Below are 24,906 nucleotides of genomic sequence, written 5' to 3' on the forward strand. Positions count from 1 at the left end.
ACCTCAGTATATGGGTTCAGAGTATATAACATGTATAATTATATTAATATATAATAATATATATCTAATTAATATATAATTATAATAAAGTATTAGGCTAAAAGTGCACCTGTAAAATCTATTTTCTTTTCTCTCTGTTTCATTATAACTCTCCTAAATTTTACCTCATACATTCCCTTCCAAAGGGTGGCGTGCTGTCATAGCAACCATGTTACGTTCTGTTTCCGTTTGTCCTACGAAGGCCGTCTCGTTTAAACGAGGCTTGTTTAAAGGAGGACACTCGGTATACTGCAGCCTTCAAAGGACGCGTCCTACCTAGCATGCAGCCTTCGAAACGAGACAGCCTCGTCTACTCTTTTTATTATTATTATTGTTGTTGTTGTTTTTCTAAGTAAACATCTGCAAGAGTCGACGCCTCGTGCAGGAGCATCGCATTTTTTAGACGCTGTGTCAGGTTAAAAAGAATGTCAACTTATAAAAACGCGTTTGGTCTAAGAGGGGTTTTTAGAACATGTTTATTGCTTTATAAAACTGCGGCAACAGCAACATTTTTAAAAAATAATTTAATTTATTAATATTTAAAGTTGGAATAGCAGCTTGTAGTATATCACTTCTCTCTCCCTGTGGCACTTTTCCAGCAGATGCTTGGCATATTGCACAGCACACTCGACTCTGCTCGCTCTACTTTTCTGAGCTTGCTTTTCCACTGCAGTGTAGTGCCGTCTCAACGTGGGAGGGATTATAGGCTGATCGTCATAGCTGTGCCGCCTCTACTGCCGTGACATCATCTTAAATGTGACACAAACATTAATGACCATAAACAGTAACACGACTACTAGCTGTTAGCTACTAGCTCATTGTGCTGCATAAAGCAGTTGTTGCATGGTGATTTTACACAAGTATAACAGTTAAATTGGCCTGGTTGTTTTAGAAGCAAGCTTTCCGTAGCTGGTCAACTAAATAAAGTGAAGCTTTCAAGCAGAATATAGAGTTAACGTAACAAAACGTATCATCCTCCATAGATAGCATCCATTTGGTTGAACCACTTCCACTTTCTTCTGTTTGAACCACTCCGGCTGTTGTGGTCCTTGATGGTTCTTTAGTCACTTTTAAGTTTTTTTTACTTTTCCCTACACTGTTGGTAGGTCCGGTGGTAGCCGTGAGCGGACAACAGCTGAGACACTTCCTGAAAGACTTTCTCATTTTGCGTCGTTTCGTTCGTCGCTAACGAGAGGAACGTCTGCACCTCGTTTATTGACCACAAGCCATTTCTTTTTACAATTAGAAAGTCACGTGAACAAATGATATTGCTGTCACTGTTGCTAACTTTAAAACTAGCGGGTTGATGTCCCGTGTCGCAAATCCAGTGACGCTGTTAGTGACGATTCTCTCTGACCAATGAGTGATCTGCAGGGTTTTGACGTCACATTTAGTATCGGCTCGGCTTGCTTGGAACCTCAACTGAGGTGGTACTAAAAAAAGTACCAGGTACTATCCACAGTGGAAAACCCCCAAAAAGTGAGCAGAGTCGAGTCGTGTATAGCTGTACCGTGCAGTGGAAATTAGACTGGGGGTAGAGAGGGCTACTCCGAATGTGTTTAAAGTCCCATGCACAAACTGGCATGCATTGTCAGTTATTAGTGTTTGTGGAACACCATGTACAGCAAAGTGCTTTTTTAGTTTTGCAATCACAGTGACACTCCTCATGTCAAGCAAATGGTCAAGTTCAAACCACCCAGAGAAGGAGTCCACTAGGACTCCTAGAAGGAGTTTGGCCAGCCATGCATGATGGTGTTGATGAGTCTTTGGCATGTAGGATCCGATTTGATTATCGATTTGAGTTTCTCTGTCCGCCGTGAGGACAGGACTTGAAGTGTCATTACCTCTAGCAGGTCATCTGCTACCGGAGGCTCTGTGGAGGGGAGATGTGCATGGGATAAAGCATCAGTAACAAACAGTTCCTTGCCATGTTTGTAAATTACATCAAGACTGTAGCATTGGAGTTTAAGCATCATGCCTTGAAGGCGTGCTGAAGCAGTATGCAGTGGCTTTTTCAATATCGCGATAAAAGGTTGATGATCAGTTTCCACTGTAGCAGGTCGCCATAAATGAAGTCATAGAATTTCTGTGTTGTGAATACCAATGCCCACATTTCATTCATGATTTGGGTATATCGAGACTCAGTAGGTGTCAAAGCACGTGAAGCGAAAGCAACTGGGACACCCTGTTGGAGGCATACTGCACCCAGTCCATGTTGAGATGTATCAGCTGAGAGAACAACAGGTTTGGTCATGTCAAATTTTTGAAGAACTGGAGGATTGGACACAGCATCCTTCAGCTTTTAGAATGCAGCATCTTGTGTCTCATGCCAACACCATTCGACATCTTGGTGCAGTAGCTCTCTTAGTGGGCCTGTGATGTCACCGTGTTGCAGAATGAACTTGGAGAGGTAGTTTGTCATGCCAAGGTATCATTGAAGGGCCTGTTTGTCCACAGGTGTTCACATTTGACTGCTGTGGTTTTGTCAGAATCTGGTTTCACAACCTCATCAGTCAGGAGGTGTCTTACATATGAGCGTACTCTAAATTTGCACTTTTAAGTGCATACCTTAAGGTCTTATTGTCCGGAGGGGGAAAAAAACAAAACAAAACTGGTTCATTGATCTTTTGTGACAAAATGAGCAACTGGTGTAAATTGTCAAAATGGAACCTGTCATCTCTTTTACTATGACATCTCCTGTTTTAGCAAACACCACACAATGAAGTGGCATTTGCAGCCTACTTTATTTCCTTTAAGTGCATTGCATTGGGCATTTGACTCTTGAGCATTCAGCTGCTTTATAAACAACAAATGTTTATTTCACATCAGACTTGCACTGATGAAATCATAGTGCTGGTGTTAAGCTTGTTTCTTGTCACTGGATTATTATTGCACTAGCTGGGTGAACTTCTCCAGGAGTTTGTACATTACATGTACTGTATTTTGCTCAATAGTTCAACAGTTCTAGGTTTGAAAGGAACTTAAATAAATCTTGACCTGTCTATGGCATCTCTGTTGTAGAGAGCAAGTTACAATTATAAATAGACACTAGGCACTTGGTCCCGAGATGACTAACGTTTGTGCCATCTTTAATCTTAGGTACAAATGTGAAGTTTTATGCACACTCACACAAAATAAATGCAAATACAGTTTATTTAACAAAATGAAGATTAAGACAAAATAAATGATTCTATGTGACTTTGAAAACATTGTTATATTACCATTGAAAAATGGTATTATTACGCTCAAGTATAAAAACAAGTAAAAAAAAAAAAAAACAGGTAACGTAATAATGCAGGCATGCTTTATAAACAGTTTAAGTAAAAATATTAAATAAAAAAATAAGTAAATAAATATCAAAATAGTTGTGACAAAGGAACGATCTTTTAAATGTGGCAATACCACGCATTTTAGAATATAAAAATAATTCATAGTTCAAGGATACACTAATTATAGCTGCCACATTAAGTCTTTATACTTTTAGCAATCAGACCTTGCCAGTTCCCAGACCAGCCATGAAATAAATACTGAAATTGTCTCTAAAGTGTAATCACATAACAGGGTATAAAATAAGCTTTAGTAAGAGAGGAACATGGTTTTCTGATACCAGATAAAAAAAGAGACACAAACATCACACGCTGTGTTTTGAAAAGGCATGTGAGCAGCACACTTTTCCTCAGCTGATCAGCCAGGAAATCAAAACAGAACAAAAGCAAGATGCTACAAAACAAGAAAGAAATAATGGGAAGTTATCATTCTTATGAGTCTAAATAACACTGATTAGAAATGTTAAAAATGATGTCAAAACTGTGGGCTTGTGGTTAACGCATGTGCACTGACACATTTAGGAGTGGCGCTCAAGTAGGTTCAAATCTGGCTTTATGATAATTCCCAATAATCTTGTTTTCCACCTCTAAAAAAAGTTGCAAAGGCCAAAAATAAAATGTAGAACAAAAACAACAAAAAATGTAAAAGGTGAGGTTTGTAATTTCCTTGGCTTTCTGTTTCCAAATAGGTTTCCAGAACACTCCCCCCATCTTCCACTGGTCATAAAAACAGATGGTCCCTCCCCAAACTCATGCCATTGGTTGAGCCAATGCTGCTATGTCTGGCTAGTTGGGATGCTCAAGCAAACAGAGCAATGTTTTGATAGAGCCATGGTGTTTACACTTTTCAGGGAAATGAACCTACAAATGCCTTACTTACAGTAGGCTTTGCATAATAACCTGGGAAAAGAGAAACTATTTCAACATTTTAAAAAAATTACACACCTTACCTTTAAAAATTGTCACAGTCTTCATGTGCATTGCACGTTGTGCGACCAGAGAAAAAGCTCTCTCTATGACCCTCAATCATCTGAGTCTCTGCTATGCTAAGAGTCTTCAGCCGCAGCATTTGCCTTAGCTTTCGACGGAACTCTTTGGAGGCAAAATAATAAATAAATGGATCAATGCAACTGTTAATGCAGCTAAGAGAAAGGGAGAGCTTGTAGTAGATATAGAGAGATTTTCCATAGTACAGTCTTTTAATTGAGTGTGCCAAGAGTAGTATGTTATTCGGAGCAAAACAAAAAATGAACACAAACAGGACAGTGCATGCCAGGTGCACAGCACGGCCTTTCTGTTGACTATTGGCTTTTCTCACCAGCACACAGATGATGTTAATATAGCAATACACTGTTATAATGAACGGACAGAGGAAGAGAATGATGAACATGCCGAACAGGAAAGCTGCCCAGTGAGCGGTAGTTGGGAGCATGTCCTTCCTTAACACATCAAAGCATGTGGTAATATTGCGCTCTTGTACAGGAAATGTCAAGTCTGTCCTTTCCAACGGGTTCAGAATCATGAGGACCAACACCCACATAAATATACAGACGACAACTCCGTATGTTTTCTTCCTCCTCATTTCTCTGAAGCGCATTGGTTTCACAATGCCCAGATAACGGTCAGCGCTAATGGCAGTCATAGACAAAATAGAGCAATACATGTTGGCGTAGAATACTACTGTCAGGACGTTGCACATCCCAGTGCCCAAAGTCCAGTTGTAGCCCTGAATTTGGTACACAATCTGAAAGGGGAGCACAGTGCCCAGGACCAGGTCAGTGAGAGTGAGGTTGATCATGAAGATGATGGAGGAAGTCTTCGGAGAGGTACGCATCAATAATAGAAACAGAGAGACACCGTTACCGCAGAGGTTGGCCAGAGTCACAATGACATAGATGGCTGAGACAAGATTACTGGCTAATTTGTTGTCAAACATGGCCAATGTGTCTTCATCCATTGGATTGGAAACATTCATGGTTGTGAATTGTTGTTTGCTGAATGGTTGTTGCTCTGCCTGTTTACAAGAGTTAGAGACAGAGAGATTCCACTTAAAGTTTGAAGACACATTTTCACTTAAGCCACAAAAATGATGGTGTGAGAAACATCCGCAGTGTTGTAGCACTGATCTTCTCACACTCTACACTTGATTTGTGCTTAATTCGAGATTTTGTCATACTAGCCCTGTTCATTTTGAAAAATAAGATGTATTTCCAATAACTTTCCTAGCACAGCCTTTTATTGTAAACCATTAGAATGATTTTGGCTAAAATATTTTATTTTATTTGACTTATTTTGTAGTATATTTTGTGGTATTAAAAGATCCCTCAGTTTTATTTTATTTTTTTTTTTGTACTTGTAGTCGCACAGATGAAATAAATGAAATGTGGCTTTTTAAAACTTGGGTGGTGTGATGCTACATGCACCCAAACCATACTTTTGGGTGCAGCGCTGTGAACAGGAAATGTGAGACAATTGTTGTAGGTTTTTCATCAGCAAAATCATGCTACTTCAGCATATACACCTAAACATAATGCAGATGGCACACATAACCAACAAATCACTGCCTATATAAGTCTCAGAGCTGTTTCACAAATGTTTTCTGAAATTATTCACACGGGTAGTGTCTCGCACAAGGGACTTTTTGTGCTCTTTCAAAGTATAAATAATAATTGCACAGCAGATGCCAGCTTCAGATTTGGTACAGTCATTTACAGATTTAGTGTGGCTGTCTTGCACAGATTGAAATTTTAGGTGTGGGCAACTGTTTCAAAGGCTTGACCTAAAATAAGTGCATTTTCTCAGGCTGAAATGTTCTGTGAAACGCTGTCCTTGTTTCTTGAAAAGATAAATGATTCACCATATGTTTCTTACACATTGATTTTAATGAAGGTCACATCGCCCATGTCCCAATCAATTCAGAACCACAGCTAAATGGGCCACACCACCATACTGTATACTTTAAAGCAGGCAAAGTGGTTAAAATGTTACACATCTATGTTTAAACCAACCCTGTGCTCTTAAGTCATATTATGAATTCTTTGAATTTTGTGGTACCTAAATGGGCAGATTTAAATGAACCATTATCAGTCTCATACAGCATTGCAAGGGGCTTTAGATTTTTCCTTTAATCGAATGCCATCCTTTCACGTTGAAGGCTATTTGTATGGGTGTTTTGTCATTCCAGTACTGGAAGTCAATAAAGTTTTTATATGTCTTAGCTTTACTGCCACAAATCTGTGCAATATTGATGGCAAACAAATGTGCAAGCGTGGAGACCAAATTGGTGTTCTGAGCGAGTAATCCTGTGGTTGAGAATGATGCCTGCAGACGAGGTCATGGGTTTGATTCCAAGAAAGTGCTCTGATGAATTTATAAAATTGGGGGACTTTTTGGGCTCCTATGATTTAAAAAAACAACAAAAAAAAAAACATTCTAGGTTTATAGGTTATAATAGTTTTAAACTTTTATATCGTGTATTTTTCCTTGTTTTTAAAAGTGTTAACATTTTAAATTTTCTCTTTTTTCCTAAGAACTTATTTTGAATGAATTTGTTATTCATGTGGACAGTTAGTCATTTTTAATATAACAAACTTTACAATAAGGTTCTATTTATTAATATTGGTGAATGCATCGGATCTCATAAACTAACAAAGAACAATACATTTTTTACAGCTTTTTTAATCTTTGTTAATGTTAAAATATAAAACTTTTGATTTTAAAAATGTATTACTATATGTTGAAATTAACATTTACCAAGATTAATAAATGTTGTAAAATTAATGTTCATTGTTAGTTCATGTTAAATAGTGTTGTTAACTAATGTTAACAAATGGAACCTTATTGTAAAGTGTTACCATAACAAAAAATCACTGTCCCCAATACTGTTGTCATTGCCATCACAGAAAGCATTTTACAGATCAAGTGAGTTTTGCTGAAAAAAAAAAGAAAAGAAAAAAAAATAGTTTAGATTTGATAATTGAGATATTGAGATGAGAAGTGTAAAAAAAAAAAAAAAGCACATCTCTGTTGGAGGATCAGAAATGTTATCAATTTAAAGATTTGTTTATAGGGTCAATTGCTAACTTAGTGTAGCAAATTCACAGCTCATCCAACTTTTCTCTCAAAAGTGAAAAATATAATCACACACAACATCACAAATCTACACCATCACACATTTAAAAAGGTTGATACTTACTCCAGGACATGTGATATGGCTTAACATAGATGAAACATAGTTTAAAAGCATTTAATTTTTCAAGATTTATAGTCAGAACTGCCCCATGTGAAGAATCACCTGTACCTGAAAGCACTTTAATGCCAAATGAATAAATGTAAATGAACTTTCAAAGCTGTTCTCACACTTATCTTTTGATGTTTACAATCATGTTTTCTTGCAGTAAAATTATGCCGTTGAGAAGATATCAACCCACATGAACAAACTTCCATGAAATATTGTAATATTTTACGCTTTTAAAAACCCACTGCTTACTTTAAAGGAAAAGTAGTTTGCGTTGTCTTAGAACTTTCATTATTCAGTCATCATCCATGCAGTGTTTCATCATCATGACTCACCGGCTAGTACATTAAGAAGGGTTTGATTCTGTGTTTCTCGGGCAGTATATCTCTGCTTGAAGAGACATAAAGGTTCTATGTGATCAATGAATTGTAAATTGAGTTTTACTTGGGAAAAGGTAATCAAATTTACAACATTTTAATAACATATTTTTAATCATTTAAAATTAATTTTTATTAGGAGATTCGGTTGGTCGAACACCAAACTTTCAAGATATCTGTCAGAGCTGGAGGGAGTAGCAATACCATGTAGGATATTAGATATTTATATTATAAGATATATCTATTATAAGATATTTCCTGAAAACTTGTGATTCCAGAAAAGTCTAGAACTGTATATTCTTCATAAAAAGCAAGCTGTTGAAGGGAGTTATTACATTTTTAGCATTTTCAGTCAGTTGAATAATAAAAATGATATAAAAATTATAATATCCTATCATATTTTAAATAATATTAAGAGATCTTGAGGCTCCCCTGGAAGTGTGCTGAGGGCCCTTAGTGGGTCCAGAGCCCCTGATTGAGAACCACTAGTCTAAAGGACAATCACCCAAAAATGCAGTTCTACCTTAACACGAGCAGCACAACTTTCAGGTAACAATTAAACTGTTTTAACAAACAGCAGAGCAGAAAATGTAACATATTGTTTATGTTCCCTGGAATTTTCAGAGCGACTTAAAGTGTGTAATGTATCTGTAAATTTTAAGGTAATATCTTTTTTTTATTTTAATTCAGTCTTGTGTACGTACCTCAAGAAGCAAGTATGACTTCCCTTGTGTGTGTTGGTGGCAGTTAATCGTTTTGTATGACTGTTACATTCAGGAAACTTCTTGTTGAGAGGAAGTATGCCACCTGACTGCTGATTACAAACTAAATATAAAGCTTAGTTGTCCACATTTGTAAAATATATCATATCAAAACATATTTCATGTTTCAAAATATTATAAATAAACAAGATTTATAACTACATAGCAAAAATAAAACCAATCAAAGGTAATACTGCTTTATCTTTAAAGTTGTAACATTCATGTTATTAAATATGAATTCACCAAAATGCAGTGAAATGTAAGCTAACCTTTGTGTTGCAAACAAAACTGGACTTCCCCAGTAAGTTCCTTTAATGTCACCCTGGTTCACAGTTTCTCTTTCTCATTAATGATGTCCTTCTTATTTTTAGTTATTTATTTATGATAATTTATTTTATTTTTTTGGACTGGGTTTTAAAATGATCAAATAATGTAAAGGTGAAATTGATGTGGGAGGATGTGGTAAAGGAGAAGACGCCACATAAGCCAGTAAATAAATGGCACACTGCTTTCCTCATGCCAGACAAAAGTACTGTTAGGGGTCCCACACTAAACCAACAGTAAAAGTGATTGTCTAACTGTCTCATACTTTTAGTATGACTTGTTTGTGGTTTATCTCTAGATTACTTGTAAAATAATTAGTTATTGTTCTTACTTTTGCAATTCATAAATATACACCTATTTTACATAAATACAGTATATACAGAACAAGTGTAAATAATACTGGTTCAGGGTTTTTAAACACTGTTTTATTGCTTCTTCTTTCCATGGATTCTACCTTTTTGCCATTTACACATAGATATTATTTTAGAGGACATGCATACAACCAAATTGCTGCCATATGTGACAGTATGCTTCTTTGTGTACAAAGTGCATTTTAAACATTTGCATTTTATGACATCTAACTGACATTAAAACACCTTCCCCTTTCAAGGAGAACAGGAAAAGCAGCAGTAATAGAAGCAACCAGATGATAATAATAGGTAAAAAACTAGACAAAACATAATTGCTACAAAAACACAGGAAGACATGACGTGTTTCTCAGTCTGAAAGTGTGAGAACTAAAGGTTCTATCAGTACAAGCTGATACTGGTTTAGATTTGAATCAGAATTAAGAAACTTGTGCTGCTGAGTTGTCTTGCAAGCTAAATCAATAAATCAAATACAGAAACCCTCATTTAAAACACATTACAGTTCTGTAATTAGTATAATTTCAACCAAAGTTCAGCAGTTCAAGAAAAGCCACGATTAAGGTAAAATGTTGTCAATCTTCAAAAAATGACTATATGTAATGACAGTTTTATATTTAATTAAATGTATTATTGTTTATTTATTATTAATTTGCATTTTTAAAATAGCTTTACACATGCCACCACTATTAAACTTCTAGAAATAATGAAAATACTGTGTAAGCTATAGGAAAAAAATTATGAACCAAATCATTTTATTTATTTTTTTATAAAAAAAGTTAATTCACAAATATTACTTTATATAATCTCATATCTTTATTGTACTCAAATAGTCAATCCATCAAATACAGTATAACAGCTTTGAAGTTTTCTACAGAATTATCTTTATTGTTGGTCTTTACTAAACAATTATTCTAAAAACCTTTAATTATTTAATAATGGATGGGATCTTCAAGTGCAAAACAAAGGTAAGGCATGTGACCCCATGTAGTCTCCCACCCCTGAATGACTGCATTCGTTTCTTAAAAACATGCACACTGTATAGAATTATCACCAAATAGCATGTGACCTAACAGAAGACTTCATACCTTTTAAACATTTTTGTTCTTCTTGGCTCGCAGGTGAAACAGTACTTTAAAGTTAGCTGTTTGAGACCTATGTAATTGTAAATACACCAAAAGCCACGATGTCTATACATCAGGGACAATAGAGGCATCATTCAAAGGCATTACAGTGTGAAAATCTTAAATTATGAGTTACATGCTTAAATGTTTAATTAATGCATTGTAGCACTCTTGCACTAATTGTTTTATTCTTAAAGAAAAATATGTCTCTGCCCCTCCCCTCTTTACCACTTCCTGTCGCTTTCATCACGATAAAACAGTCAACCTAATGATACATTTTCTGTATTTAAATGAAAACACATTTTGATTTTATTTACATTAAAATCTACATTATCTAAAATCTCTTGTCTAAAGGAATCTATTTATTGCATGATAAAGGGCATACAAATCTTGATCTTTGAAAATAATTAGGTATTTTTCTCAATGAAATGATTTAAGTATGAATCAGTTATTCTTGATAACCATACAGATAATTTTACATCTATGATTTAATAATTACCTGTACATACTGAAAACTCTGTGTTTAAAAGATTAAGTGGGGGATTGTATGCACTATACTCACACATCAAACAGAGACAACAGAAAATAAGCTTGAAGTTGAGTGTTCATCCTGTACTGGCATGACTCTTGCTTCTACAAGTAGACTTCTATTAAGCAGATGTCTTCCTGCTGTGGTCTTCTTTCACTCATCTGCACTATTCTCAGATCCTGTCCCTATGATCGTCTTGTAGCATTGCTCTCCTCTGTGCTCAGGAGAAATGGGTGGAAAGTCAAAGTTCTTGTTCCCACAGCCCATGCGCTTGCGGTTTCGAGAACCAGGTTGGTACAGCTGCATCGCTGGTCGGTCCTGTGTCGTGAAATGAGTAAGAAACGAGACAAAAGCAAAACACTCATATTTTATATCACAAACATTGACAACATTGCTCTTCCCATGACTTTGTTTTAGTAAATAAGAAAACAAAAATGGCTGCATATTATCGATTTCATTCTCAGCAAGGCAGACAACCAGTTTTTGACAGCCCCTCAAAATGTATTAAGTCTATTCCAAAAACTGTTATGTCTCTGTATTTATTTAAAGGGAGAGTTCACCCCAACATGAAAATTCTCTTATCATTTACTCACCCTCATGCCATTCCAGATGTGCATGACTTTATTTCTTCTGCTAAACACAAACCAAGATTTTTAGTAGAATATCTCTTAAAAGCTCTGTATGCCCTCACAATGCAAGTGAATGGTGGCCAGAACTTTGAAGTTTAAAAATGCACGTAAAGGCAGCATAAAAGTAATCTACACGACTCCAGTGGTTAAATCCATATCTTAAGAAGTGATATGACAGGTGTGGGTGAGAAACAGATCAATGTTTAAGTCCTTTTTTACTACAAATTCTCCTCCCTGCCCAGTAGGTGGCGATATGCACAGAGAATGCAAATCGGCAAAAATAAAAGAAGAATGCAAAAGTGAAAATAGAGACTTAAAGTAAAACAGGATTTCAATATTTATCTGATTCACACCCACATCTATTATATAGCTTCTGAAGATATGGATTTAACCACTGGAGTTTTATGAATTACTTTTATGCTACTTTTATATGCTTTTGGGGCTTCTAGCCACCATTCACTTGCATTGTATTGACCTACAGAGCTGAGATATTTTTCAAAAAATCCAGCAAAGGAAAGAAAGTCATACACATATGGGATGGCATGAGTGTGAGTAAATGAAGAGAGCATTTTAATTTTTGGGTGAACTCTCCCTTTAATATAGTTCTATTTATGGTAGTGGTAATGTGGCATAATGGCTAAAGTTCAGGGCTGGTAACTGGAAGTTTGCTTTCAACACTGTGCCCTTGAGCAATCTCTTAATCCCAAATTTCTCAAGCAGGATTGTCACTGGGATAAGTGTACTGTAACTTTGCAAAAAAAAAAAAAAAAAAAACTTTTACTAAATGACTACTTGCTTACTATTTTATACATAGAACCCAACACATAAGAATTTCAATGTACAATAACCTAAGTTTTCTAGATAAATGTAGGCTCTGTTCCAAAACCTAGTGAGCTACCATGCTGTCTACTGTCTATATTGGGCAAAATAGTGTATTTTAAATCAGACTGAACTATTATTATCATATCACCTTTTCGGTATCGATTTAATAATATTTATAATCAACATCTCTCACTTTACCTGCCATCTTGGATGGATTGTTTATCATAGAACGGAACAGTGCCCGGCCACTTTTTCAGATGTCTTGGTTCTGGAATTATTTTTCCCATTCACTTTTTCCCAATGGGACTTCCTAAAACCCCTCATAAAAGCATTCTAAGCCATGAAGCAAACCAGCCAGCACTGAGATGAATCACAACATAACAAACTTTGATTTGAAGCAAAGACAAAAAGAAGAAGGTACAAGACTGTGTACTTAATGTCTAAATTACTTAATTGAACTTCAATCCTATGAAATGGAGACCGACTCGATTGCATCATTCACAGTGCATCATTGGACAAATCACCGCTGAGCTCGTTTGGTGGGCTTTGTTCACCGCGATTCTCTGATTGGTGGATCATTTCCCTTCTGGATATTGGGTAGTGTAGTTCTTCACCAGAAATTCCACTATAAAACATTGTTTTGTTTTTTTTAAATAGGAAGATAAAACAACACAGACTTGCGACTTTTGCAGAAGCACATCCTGTACCATCGATTAACAACCTCAGAGCTCCTGGTAACTATGTCTGTCTTTAAAGGATTATAAGTTAGCATTAATAATCAACTCCCCTATGGAAAAAATGAAAAGGATATTTACTTCTGGAACCAGACTTTGTGCTCTATAATTGCATTCCAAATCACATACTTCTGCCCTATTCTACGCCATTTTGTTGTCTAAGTAGTGTGAGTAGTGCACTGAGGTTGGCTTTAGGGCTTTAGTTAGCGGCAAAACATTGCATGTGTTTGAAACGTCACTTCCATCAGCTGAAAAATGGTGATTGTTTCCATGTAGGCAAAAACATTAGTGCTCCATTTGAGACAATACACTTTGAAAATTCATACACTAGATGGCATAGTGTATAGTTAGCCATTTAGGACACAGCTACTGACTTTGTTGCAGTGCATTTAGAGATTGCATTCTCTTTAAAGGATAAATGTGATAATGCCTTTTAGAATGTGGCCAAAAGAAAGCTTATCTCGCTTTTGGTCTAGCTTGTGTTTCAAGAGTGTGCCTATGATGCCTAAAATTGCTGCCTATGTAGGCAACTTGGTAGGTTTTGGAACAGAGCCGTAGTGTTTAGTTGTATAAGCTTCTTCAATTGGGAATCACTCCCCATCTGTGCCATTACAGCATAACCAACATTCGGCTGACACTGTAAAGTGTGGGGCCTCTCAGTGCACAGCATGTGTAGCATCCCCTCCCGTGGGTATAAAGGCTCAAAAACTAGCTGTACCTTTGCTGGCAGAGCCCCTCCTATCTGGTCTGGCCCCTCAGACTGGGAAGTCCTTTTCTCCTGATGCACTAACACAGACTGAGAGACACGTTGTCTTCAATCAATTATAAGCCCAATATTGCCAACAGCCAAATTATAGCTATCTGCCTCAACAGTGCTGCATAAAGTGTTCGCTGCATTGAAAGCCACTGGAGGGAGGCAGATTTGTACTGTATTTCCCACAGACATAATGATGTATACATAGAGTAAACAGAGGTGTATAAATATTGAATGCATTAGCTATTGCTTTGCTTCACACACCGGACAAACTCAACGATGACAATAACCATACATAATAGTTTTTTAAAACCTGAGAGGTACACTGAAAAAAATATTTTTGCTGCTTACTAAATTTACTTGATTAAAATGAGCTAATACTACACAGATTTAACGAAACTCATTTACTCACTCTCATGTCCTTCCAAAGCTGTACGACTTTCTTTCTTCTGTGGAACACGAGGAGAAATTCTGAAGAATGCAGACACTCCTTTTTAACATAAAATAAAAGCGAATGGTCACTGAGGCTGCCGGACCCTTGTATCAGTCTCAGAAGGCATGCGCACAGTCCTTTCTCTAACCGTCTGATGCACATAGCACACAAAACTGGAAAACGTACTCTCAATCAACTCTGCGCAAATCTGATAGGCTGGTTCGATGGAACTTCCGCGAGTAGACGCACACAGGATGTTTTTGACCAAGTTTGCCAGATTAGTGACATTAAATCTTTTAAAGATATTCAGAGTTTTGTTTGAGGCACATAGCAGAAAGTAAAGCGGATATCCAGAAGCAGAGCTGCATTTTCTGCATTATCTTTCTCTGTGATTAGGTTTTCTGTGCTGGACTCTCTACACATTTTTTGCTACTCTCCCGTGTGTTTTCTGTACAATCGCTCGTGGAGACTCGCGCTCCATTATATAAATGATTTCCCCACCCCACGTCTGTCTTTTATTATGGTATGATACATCTCCGATAACCCCGCTCCTAAACACCCCATAATGACAAAACCAACTGTGATTGGTCGCTTAACAGATGACTTGTCTAAACAGGCGGTTCTTGGCCAGTTGAAGCTGCTATAGCCCAGACCTATGCTGTTGTCTATGCCGCAAAACTAGCCAGACCCTAACATTCTGCCTAACATCCATGTTCCATGGAAGACAGAAAGTCATACAGGTTTGAAACAACATGATAGTGAGTAAATGATACAGATTTTTTTTGTTTTTGGGTGAACCATCCCTTTTCATTGTGTGCAATCAATCTGAATGTATAAAATATAAATTAAATAAATCAATCTGTGTTAGGACTTTACAGGTTGCATGTTCTTTTAATATTAGGAAAACCAATTTTCAACTGACATTGTGGACACTGTTCACAATTGAATTAAGTTCAGGCAAAAAAATGTTTGCCTGTTTTGAACCAGAGGACCTTATATCAACACTTTGGAATGGTAAGTGTAAATGACCTGCTGTAAATGGACTGCAGCTGAGATATTGCTACTCAATTAAATTATTTACCTTATTACGAATCCGTTCTTTCCTCCTAGACATGTCCTCTCTGTCCTCTTTTCCCAGTTTGTCTCCTGTCTCTGGATAATAGGAATAGCCATGATGTTGGTCTTTCTTGGCCCTGTCCTGGCAGTATCCTTTGCCCCATTTGGTTTCCTCCTTGCGTCGCATAAACTTATCAAACTCCAAATGATGCCTCTGGCGTTTACGCTCCTCGTCTCTGCCGCGATGCTCTTTGTCCCTCTGACGACGGCCATGACCCTCTCGCTGCTCCTTGTCACTCTCAATTTGGCCCCTACTATCGAGAGAGATCAATTGATAATCTAAAACCACCTCAACATGTGGTACGCTTGATCAATCTTACCATCAATATTTATGGCTAAATGTACACTATATGGACAAAAGTATGTGGACACCCCTGGCTCGCTGTGTCCCAATTTATCCCAAAGGTGTTCAGCAAAAGTTCTAGTCTGGGCTTTGTACAGGTCAGTCAAGTTCTTCCACACTAGTCTTAATAAACCATGCACAGGCCCTCCTCAAACTGTTTCAATTCTTAATGTTCTTGTGTAACATTAAGAATTGTTTTCGCTGGAATTACTGGAGTAGCCAAACCTGTTAATTAGAAGGTGTACACATTCTTTTGACCATATAGTATATGTTTTAAGGGTAACACCGTGTCATAACCAGACAAGCAATAAAACCTTTCTCTTCAGAGATTTTATCCTAACCAGGAACAGAAACAGGACTTTTTTTGATCGCTTGGATTTGTGCAGAGTTGTGGTCTTAAATTCAGCTCCGAAAAACTTTATACTAAACATTAAATATGTTCTGATTGGCTGTTATAGTGCCACTTTGTGTAGCATTTTTGCTTTCAGTGTGGACAGACACATTACTTGTCACTGGAAACTTATCGTGCTGCGCCTTTTTAAGACAATGATGCAGTAACATACAGAGCAAGTTTCATAAAGCATTTACTTGTCCTTAGTCTCTTTTGACTTATTGTGTCCTGCCGTTTTTTCCCATCTGTTTTTTTCTGTCCCTCCGCAGTCTCCTTTATCTTTCAGTCTGTCTGAGTCCATGTCATCGTCTCGGTCACACTTCTTCAAAAGCTAAAGGAGTATTGGAGTCAAGATGTAGATTTGATGTAATGACACTGGTTTTCAGTACAGTACTGACAATCATAGATGAGCAATAGTCATATTCAGAATCTGATTTGTACCTTGATCTTTATCTCTTTTTCAGAAAGCTTCTTCAGCTTTTCGGCCTCCTTTCGCTTTCGTTTCTCCTCTTCTCTGCGCTTCCTCTTCTCCTCCTCCCTCTGTCTCTTCTTTTCCAGTTCTCTCCTTCGCCTTTCCTCTCTCTTTTCTTCTCTTATTCTCTATGATTAAAAACTTTGTGTTAAAGATACTATGCAAGAATGTATATATAAAACCATGCAGGCTACGCTTCTCGACAGAAGAGGATTGAATAATGGCTGTATTAATAGGTAACCGAAGTCAATGCCTTTCTCTAATTATTAAGCCTGTAACCTTAGTGACACATAATGATTGTAAATATCAATATCAATTTTTATTCTAAACTTAAAGGAAGGTAACAGCTCTTCTGTTCTGTCTTGTTGATTTTTTTCTTTTTCCATCACCCGATTTCTTAACAGCTGCTCTTCGATGACACAATAACCCTATCTTCAGTTATCACAACCTGCAAGAAGTTAAAGGAATATTCCGGGTTCAATACAAGTTAGGCTCAGTCAGCAGCATTTGTGGCATAATGTTGATTCTACTTTTCTTTTTTTTTTTGTAGAGCAAAAATCGAGGTTACAGTGAGACACTTACAATGGAAGTGAATGGGCCCAATTTTTGGAGGGTTTAAAGGCAGAAATGTGCAGCTTATAATTTTATAAAAGCACTTACATGAATTCTTCTGTTAAAACTCATGTATTATTTGAGCTGTAAAGTTGTTCAAATCGTCATTTTTACAGTAATTTTAGGGTTTGTTGACATTACATCGTCATGACAACAAAGTTGTAAAATTGGCTATAACTTTACACAGAAAAGGTTAGTTAGTGATTTTATCACATTAAAATAATGTTAACACACATATTGTTTATGTCTTTTGACTATAATTTTAAAACAGTGAGTATTTTAATGTTTACGGATTGACCCCATTCACTTCCATTGTAAGTGCCTCACTGGAACCCAGATTTTTGCTTTTTTTAAAGAAAACGAGGGGCAAGTTAAAATAATTTTGTGGTAATCAACATTATGCCACAAATGCTGTCCATTGAGCTTAACTTGTATTGAACCTGGAATATTCCTTTAACAGCAAAGAATGACCTGTATAATGTACGCCCAATGCCATGTGTAGCTTTGTCAATGATCCAACAGACATCTAGTTTAGGTCAGCTGCGATTCTGTTTATACAGCACATATATAAAAGGTGCTTTCCATGCCCTTACCTGTTTCTCTAACTTCTTGTTTTTAATATATTCCAGTAAGGGTGTCGTCCTTTTGGCTGCAATGAAGTCACATAAAGGGAAAATGTTCACAACAACAAAAAGTGTTTCATACAAAATGAACTAAGAACATGCAGCTTCATACTACTTGCCTTGGTCATATGTTTGTCAAAATGTACACAAATGATAACAGAACAGAACAATTCCCCAAACCGTACCTACGAGTTCCCGTGTTTTAGCTTCAATCTCTCCCAATAGTGTTTCTGGGTTGGCCATTGATTTCTCCTCATCACAAGAGTAGTTTTCCAGAAATCGTCTGTATTCTGGATCTAAGTAAAGATTTACATTTATTAACTTTGCACTGTACAGTATATACTTTATTTTGAAGTTACTTATTATTATTGTTGTTGTCATGTAAATACCTTCTTCAATGGTTCCTGCTTTAGCATCTTTCTTCTTTAACTTTTTCTTGGAGACTTTCTGAAATGGGGCAAATTCTACAACAGCTGGATACTCTTGACCTTAATAAAAAACATTACAAAAAATTATATATATTAATATACAACATATTATATAGGGTTAATATATGTGTCTTTGCACATATGTATATTATATTAAACATTATATAAAAGAAAACAAAACATTTATATAAGCAATGTAGTGTGTCATGCAATAAGGACATAACATATTATAGTTATATTGGAATACACTAGATTAAGAGAGAATAAATATTTAAAAGAAGAAAATGAATCACCTTTATTGTCAATGAATACGTAGCCATCAAAACGATCCCTGAAAATAATAATATCCTCTTGGTTTTTGAAGTTGATGTATGCTCTTGAGAAGAGATGTGGGTATAAGCTGGGGAAAATTAATATATGCACATGTATCAGGCTCTGACAGTGCACATGATCACAGTATTTCCATATAAACAGACTGAATATACCTCTGATCTGCAGGGAAGAACTCAAAATAGTCAAAAGATGGAAGAGGACTCAAATGCTCCTCGAGCTGGTCTTTTGATAGACTAGGTGGCAGGCGGCGTATGACAACCTAGTGTAAAAAAGGGAACATTTTAATGCCATCTAGGTCATGCATTGACTTCATTGCGTATGGCATTTTCATATTTAGTATACAGTGGCATTTTCTCCGAGAGGCAAGGAAGGCAGTGTCTCTTCAAACAATTTGGGTGAGAAAAATAATCAGCTGTACATAAATAAAACAAATAAAATATCACTAAATGTGAGCTCAAATCAGGTGTATAACAGCGACACCAGCGGATAAACTTTCAGAGGGACACAGCATCTCTCACGCCTCCCTTGAGCGCATTGCGATCTCATTGAGCTCCTAAAGCATGGTGAAAATTTGAGCTGAGAACCGCAGAGTACAGGCGATTTGTTCAATACGCTGTCAATCAATGCGATAGAGCCAGCCTTTCATGCTCTCGCACTTGCACCGGGTCTTCGCAGATCGCTATGAATGGGATGGAACTAACCGACTTTGACAACTCCAATTTTGTTCACATCAAAATGAACTTGAAATGACTTAAAACACTGGTGTGTCAGTAAACCAGTTTTTAATGAGCACTCTCTCTTAAAGATACAGCTCTGTGGGCCTGGGTACCTCAGTGGTAAAATACGCTGGCTACCACCCCTGGAGTTCGCTAGTTCGCTAGTTCGAATCACAGGGCATGCTGAGTGACTCCAGCCAGGTCTCCTAAGCAATCAAATTGGCCCGGTTGCTAGGGAGGGTAGAGTCACATGGGGTAACCTCCTCGTGGTCGCTATAATGTGGTTTGTTCTCGGTGGGGCGCATGGTGAATTGAGTGCGGATGCCGCAGTGGATGGCGTGAAGCCTCCACACGCGCTATGTCTCTGTGGCAATGCACTCAACAAGCCACGTGATAAGATGCGCAGGTTGACTGTCTCAGACGCGGAGGCAACTGGGATTCGTCCTCTGCCACCCGGACTGAGGCAAATCACTATGCGACCACCAGGACTTAGAGCGCATTGGGAATTGGGCATTCCAAATTGGGAGAAAAAGGGGAAAAATCCCCCCCCCCCCAAAAAGAAATAAAAAGATACAGCTCCGTGCCATCATGCCATCATTCATATCATATCATATCAGAGTAGATGACCAGTGTTGGGTAAGTTACTTAAAAATAGTAATCCACTACAAATTACTAATTATTTCTCTAAAATTGTAATCATATTACTTTACTAATTAATTCATTGGAAAAGTAATCACATGACTAATTTCTTTACTTTTAAGTTACTTTCTAAAACACTTTTCCACACAACAAATTCAAAATAATGTCTATTTCTTCCTTGTTCATTGTTCCACGTGTCATTCACTCAGCACCTCACATTTCTCCTTCACAATGACTGGTTACAGGTCCATAAATAATGTATTCTACATAAATAAGAAATAAGCATAACCCTATAATGTACTTAAAAAAATTACATTAATTGAAAGACAGTAACTGTAATCTGATTACAATAACTTAAAATGTAATGCATTACACTACTTTTTTTACTTAAAAAGTCATTTGATTACAATAACTAATTACTTTGTAATTGGATTACACCCAACACTGTAGATGACTGATCCAAAATAAGTTGACTATAAAAAAAATAATAAGCGAAAAGATAAAAGATACATGAAAAATGCCCGATGCTGTATTATTGTAGGTGTTATTTTCAAAGCAATGTAAAAAATAATTGTAGTCCTCATAAAACGCAAAATTGAATTGACTTAAATAGTTTGTTAATATGAACATACAAACATTTAATAGTATTCTTATTAAACAGTGTAAGATAAAAAGGTATTTCACATACCTTTCCATACAAAAATCTGATACATGGCCATGAATATAAATATAAAACTATAGTTCAAATATTTGGACACATATGTAGGCTACATATTCAAATTCCACTATTATTTGGGAAAATATATATTGCATACGTATATGAAAGCAGCCATTCTTGTAGTATTTTGAAAAAAAAAAAAAAAAAAAAAAGAAACAAAAAACATTTTGTTGCATACATATGCATGTGACTTTTTTTTAATCAGTGAAAACCATACATGAATATACAAATTATAGGCCAATGTGTTTTACATATTATGATATATCAGATTTATTAATGGATTTTAACCTGAAAACTAAGTAAACGTCAAATGTAAATGAAATATGAATTTACGTTGGACTTAAAAAAATCTGCCTCATTTTAAATGTCCACCACACACCACTGGTATAAAAGTATATAAGGTAGTATATGAACTACCCATTTTTAACTCTATATCGCACCACTGTCTTTGCTCTTGTATAACATTAGGCTATATATGCGTATGCATTCATCATCACCTGGGCTATTAAAATCATGCAATTGTTGCGTCAGTTGTGTAAGTATACTAATGCATTTTGGTCTGGTGTGATTTATACCTGTGGGATATTGTTTTGGATTTGCTGTCCTGCTCATGTTGTCGCTGTCTATGGTGCTGAATCCCGTTTCCATCATCACTACAGGCACTCATCCATCATCACACTCACCAAAATGAACTGCGCCACCTACCTTGGTGAAAATCTCCTTTTTCTCCTCTTTGTGCTTCGGGTTCACTACGACGTTGTCCTGCTCCCTCGGACACTCCCTGAACTGGATCTCGACGCTGCCTCTCTCCCTGCTTCCTGTCCTCGTCTCCTTGTCAGACCTCATTTCTCCATTTCCCCCACTTCGCTGACCGGAATCCGCCAACTCACGCGGGAATTCAGTAGCAAAAACCGCGAGGCTTGCACATTACGCACAATATTTGTTTATTTTGTCCTTGTCATGTCCAGATGCATATATTTCGTTCCATTTTGTTTATGCAACGTTAGCACTGCTGCAATATTCCTTTCATGAATGAAATATTGCTATTTGGGTGGGCAATACAGAATAGCCTGGTTATTTGGTCATTTATATTTGGTTCATCTAATCAGACGTTACTCTGCACCCTTCACTTCTCTGTACAAAAACATGTCTTCATTAGAAATAAGGTAGAGGGAGCATAAAAATACATGAATATATCATCGTTCACTGCCGGGTGCAGCGCCGTCGTCCTCCGAGTCGCTGTCTGTGCAGCCCGGCTTCACGCATGGTCGAGCCGAACCGAACGGACTGCCGGTGCTGACTGTACTCCATACGTCCGGACTGCTGGGCTGACTCACGGAGCGCCCGTAACAGTCACGACTAGGAACTGCAAACAAGAATATGAGAACAAAATATCGGTCTGTCTGTCTGTCTATCTATAAAGCAGAAGGCTATTGGGTGATTTTCACGAAACCTGTCCTGTCCCTATTTTACTCTAAAATAATTCAGATTTTTTATTTATTTATTTTTGCATATAGACAATAAAGCTTACTCTTCTTTTAGAGCAATTTTTTTCGGCTACATTGTGACATTATTTCCATGACAGTTCAACACATTTTACCCTCCCCATTCTCATTATCGCAAGGGATGGTTATTTTGGTAGGCCTACTTAATTAACTAAACTTAACTTAATTAAATAAGTAAAGCATTTATAGGCCTACATCATCCTAACAAACAGAGAACTTTCCCCTAACGTTAGCATATGGGTCCCTTTTGATTATTAATATTATTATTTTGGAAAACCAATTCCTAACGTTCTAGGAACGTTCTCTTTAGGTTCCTTTTTTATAATCAGAAACCAAAGTTTCCGGAACATTGCAGGGAGGTTTTTGTTTGACAATCTAAAAAGAGTTCAACGGGGCAAAGGCCCCACGGGGTAAAAGACACTTTTGATTATTATTTTCTCCCAAAACACTAAACAGCAACAAAAACTACCACAGTACTTTCCTTAACACCTGTTTGCACACACTTTAAAATATTCCTGATCCATGAGATCATTTCGTGCAATGTCTAAAGTTTGATTGTGAGGTAATTTGATCTGCAAATGTATGTGGCTACTGAAAATGATCACATTTATTTTTAGAATACTTATTTATCATTTTCAGTTTTGTTCAAGGTCATTAAATAAAACGTTTTTAACAACTGTCCAGTAAATGAAAGGATAGCATTGGGGTAAAAAAAAATCCCCCCTGTTGAAGAGGCTAAAGGCCCCTATAAAACACATTGTTTTTATTAAGTGGTGTGAAAGAAATTATGAAGAATGTTCAAAGTGAGCTCACATTTACTGATCCAATCACAATGGACATTAATACTTGAGATGTTATGCAATGCCAAATGTGATTAAAATTAACAGAAAATGGTTAACCCTTTTCTGAAGTGGTTATTTTGAATAAGTATTATCTTAATTTGTCACTCAAAAAAAAATCTTGCTGTCTCAAAAGTATCTGCCTAAGCTGGCAAATGTTGCCCTATAATTACTGTCCCTAAACACAATATCAGCCCTGGGGGCCTTTTACCCCAAGTTAAAGGCTTACTCACTACCTTTAAAAAAATAAATAAATAAATAATAATAATAATCAAAACAACCTTCCATTAGCCTACTAATTCTCCTGTCACAAATTATGTTGCTCCATTATATATGTGTATATATATATATATATATATATATATATATATATATATATATATATATATATATATATATATATATATAGTACTGTGCAAAAGTTTTAGGCACTTGTGAAAAATGTTGAATAGTGAGGATGTCTTCAAAAATAATGTCATAAATAGTTTTCATTTATCACTTAATGTCATACAAAGTCCAGTAAACATAAAAAAGCTAAATCAATATTTGGTGTGACCACCTTTGCCTTTAAAACAGCACCAATTCTCCTAGGTACACCTGGACACAGTTTTTCTTGGTTGTTGGCAGATAGGAAGCTTCTTGGAGAATTCGCCACAGTTCTTCTATCTATTTCGGCTGTCTCAGTTGCTTCTGTCTCTTTATGTAATCTCATACTGACATGATGTTCAGTGGGGGGCTTTGTAGGGGCCATGACATCTGTTGCAGGGCTCCCTGTTCTTCTATTCTAATCTTTTCTATTTGCAAAAGTAATGTTTGGGAGTCTAACATTTATATTTCCTATTGACACACTAAAGCTGAAGATATAAATAACCATCTTAAGACAAATGCTTTTGTGAAACATCTTATGTGCCTAAGACTTTTGCACAGTACTGTATATATAAGTTGTACCTTTAGCCCCGTTGTACCCTTCAGAACGTTCTCTAATAGTTTTATTTTTTTATAACCATAAACCAACCTTCCCAGAACGATGCAGTAAGGTTTTTGTCTGACAATCTTAAAATACAGTAGCCTACACAGAACGTTTCCTAATGGTTAATTTTCGGTTTTGTTTTTCATTATCACATATTTGATCGCTTTTCATAAACTTTGCAGAGGGGTTATTGATAGACGTCAATGACTGAAAGTGCAGTGCAGTATTTAATGTCACAACGCAAAATAATCTTAATGGTCCTAAATGTAGGCTTTACTTTCTTTATGCGAAGTATAATTTTAGATCTTTTCATGACAGGTTTCGCAATCAACACCCTTAAAAACTTCATGTTTGCAGCAGTTCATTCACTGTCTGTTCCAACAAATCCATAAAAAATATTTAATTTCTAGTTTTGTAAAAGATAAGGTTTTTAAGATCGTGTGAAACAAATTCAGATGTCCAAACCTTGGACTGATAAGTTTATGTATCATCCACATCAGGTCCGGCGGGCATCACTGGCCATATTTTCTGATATTCTAGAATGTAATAGCAAAGTAATTTCTTACCGCTGAGAAAAGTTTGCTTCCCGCTACTCGTCTCAACGCAGAGCTCAGGCGAGGGTCTCTCCGGCGTGGAAACGGAGCTTTTTAAACTGGGCACGAATGTGGAACAAGTGTCCAGATCTCGACTCACACGCACGTGGGAGTAAGTGATGTTGGATTTGGATGGTGTGCAGCCCATGACTGA

The 24,906-nt window shown here is 36.6% G+C and overlaps 2 protein-coding genes across 3 annotated transcripts; both read right to left on the minus strand.

Annotated features, from left to right (window-relative positions):
- Positions 1-2,832: 2,832 nt before the first annotated feature.
- Positions 2,833-8,739, minus strand: LOC127447508 (P2Y purinoceptor 8-like). Its single transcript, XM_051709437.1, has 2 exons — positions 8,684-8,739; positions 2,833-5,379 (listed from the first exon to the last, which is right to left on the minus strand). The coding sequence occupies exon 2, from the start codon at positions 5,338-5,340 to the stop codon at positions 4,318-4,320; it is 1,023 nt and encodes a 340-aa protein (XP_051565397.1). The 5' UTR covers positions 5,341-5,379; positions 8,684-8,739; the 3' UTR covers positions 2,833-4,317.
- Positions 8,740-9,474: 735 nt separating this feature from the next.
- On the minus strand, positions 9,475-24,842 carry upf3a (UPF3A regulator of nonsense mediated mRNA decay). 2 transcript variants are annotated; one of them, XM_051709423.1, is made up of 12 exons: positions 24,726-24,842; positions 21,551-22,211; positions 18,925-19,031; positions 18,733-18,839; positions 18,401-18,499; positions 18,197-18,307; positions 17,982-18,037; positions 16,746-16,904; positions 16,502-16,635; positions 15,536-15,824; positions 13,986-14,063; positions 9,475-11,400 (listed from the first exon to the last, which is right to left on the minus strand). In XM_051709423.1, exons 2-12 carry the CDS (start codon positions 21,689-21,691, stop codon positions 11,236-11,238), a joined length of 1,446 nt encoding a protein of 481 aa, XP_051565383.1. In that variant the 5' UTR covers positions 21,692-22,211; positions 24,726-24,842; the 3' UTR covers positions 9,475-11,235. The 2 variants fall into 2 exon arrangements, with proteins under 2 accessions (XP_051565383.1, XP_051565384.1); XM_051709424.1 differs by lacking the exon at positions 13,986-14,063.
- Between the last annotated feature and the right edge of the window lie 64 nt (positions 24,843-24,906).

The sequence above is a fragment of the Myxocyprinus asiaticus genome, chromosome 10 (assembly GCF_019703515.2).
Source record: "Myxocyprinus asiaticus isolate MX2 ecotype Aquarium Trade chromosome 10, UBuf_Myxa_2, whole genome shotgun sequence".
Lineage (NCBI taxonomy): Eukaryota > Metazoa > Chordata > Actinopteri > Cypriniformes > Catostomidae > Myxocyprinus > Myxocyprinus asiaticus.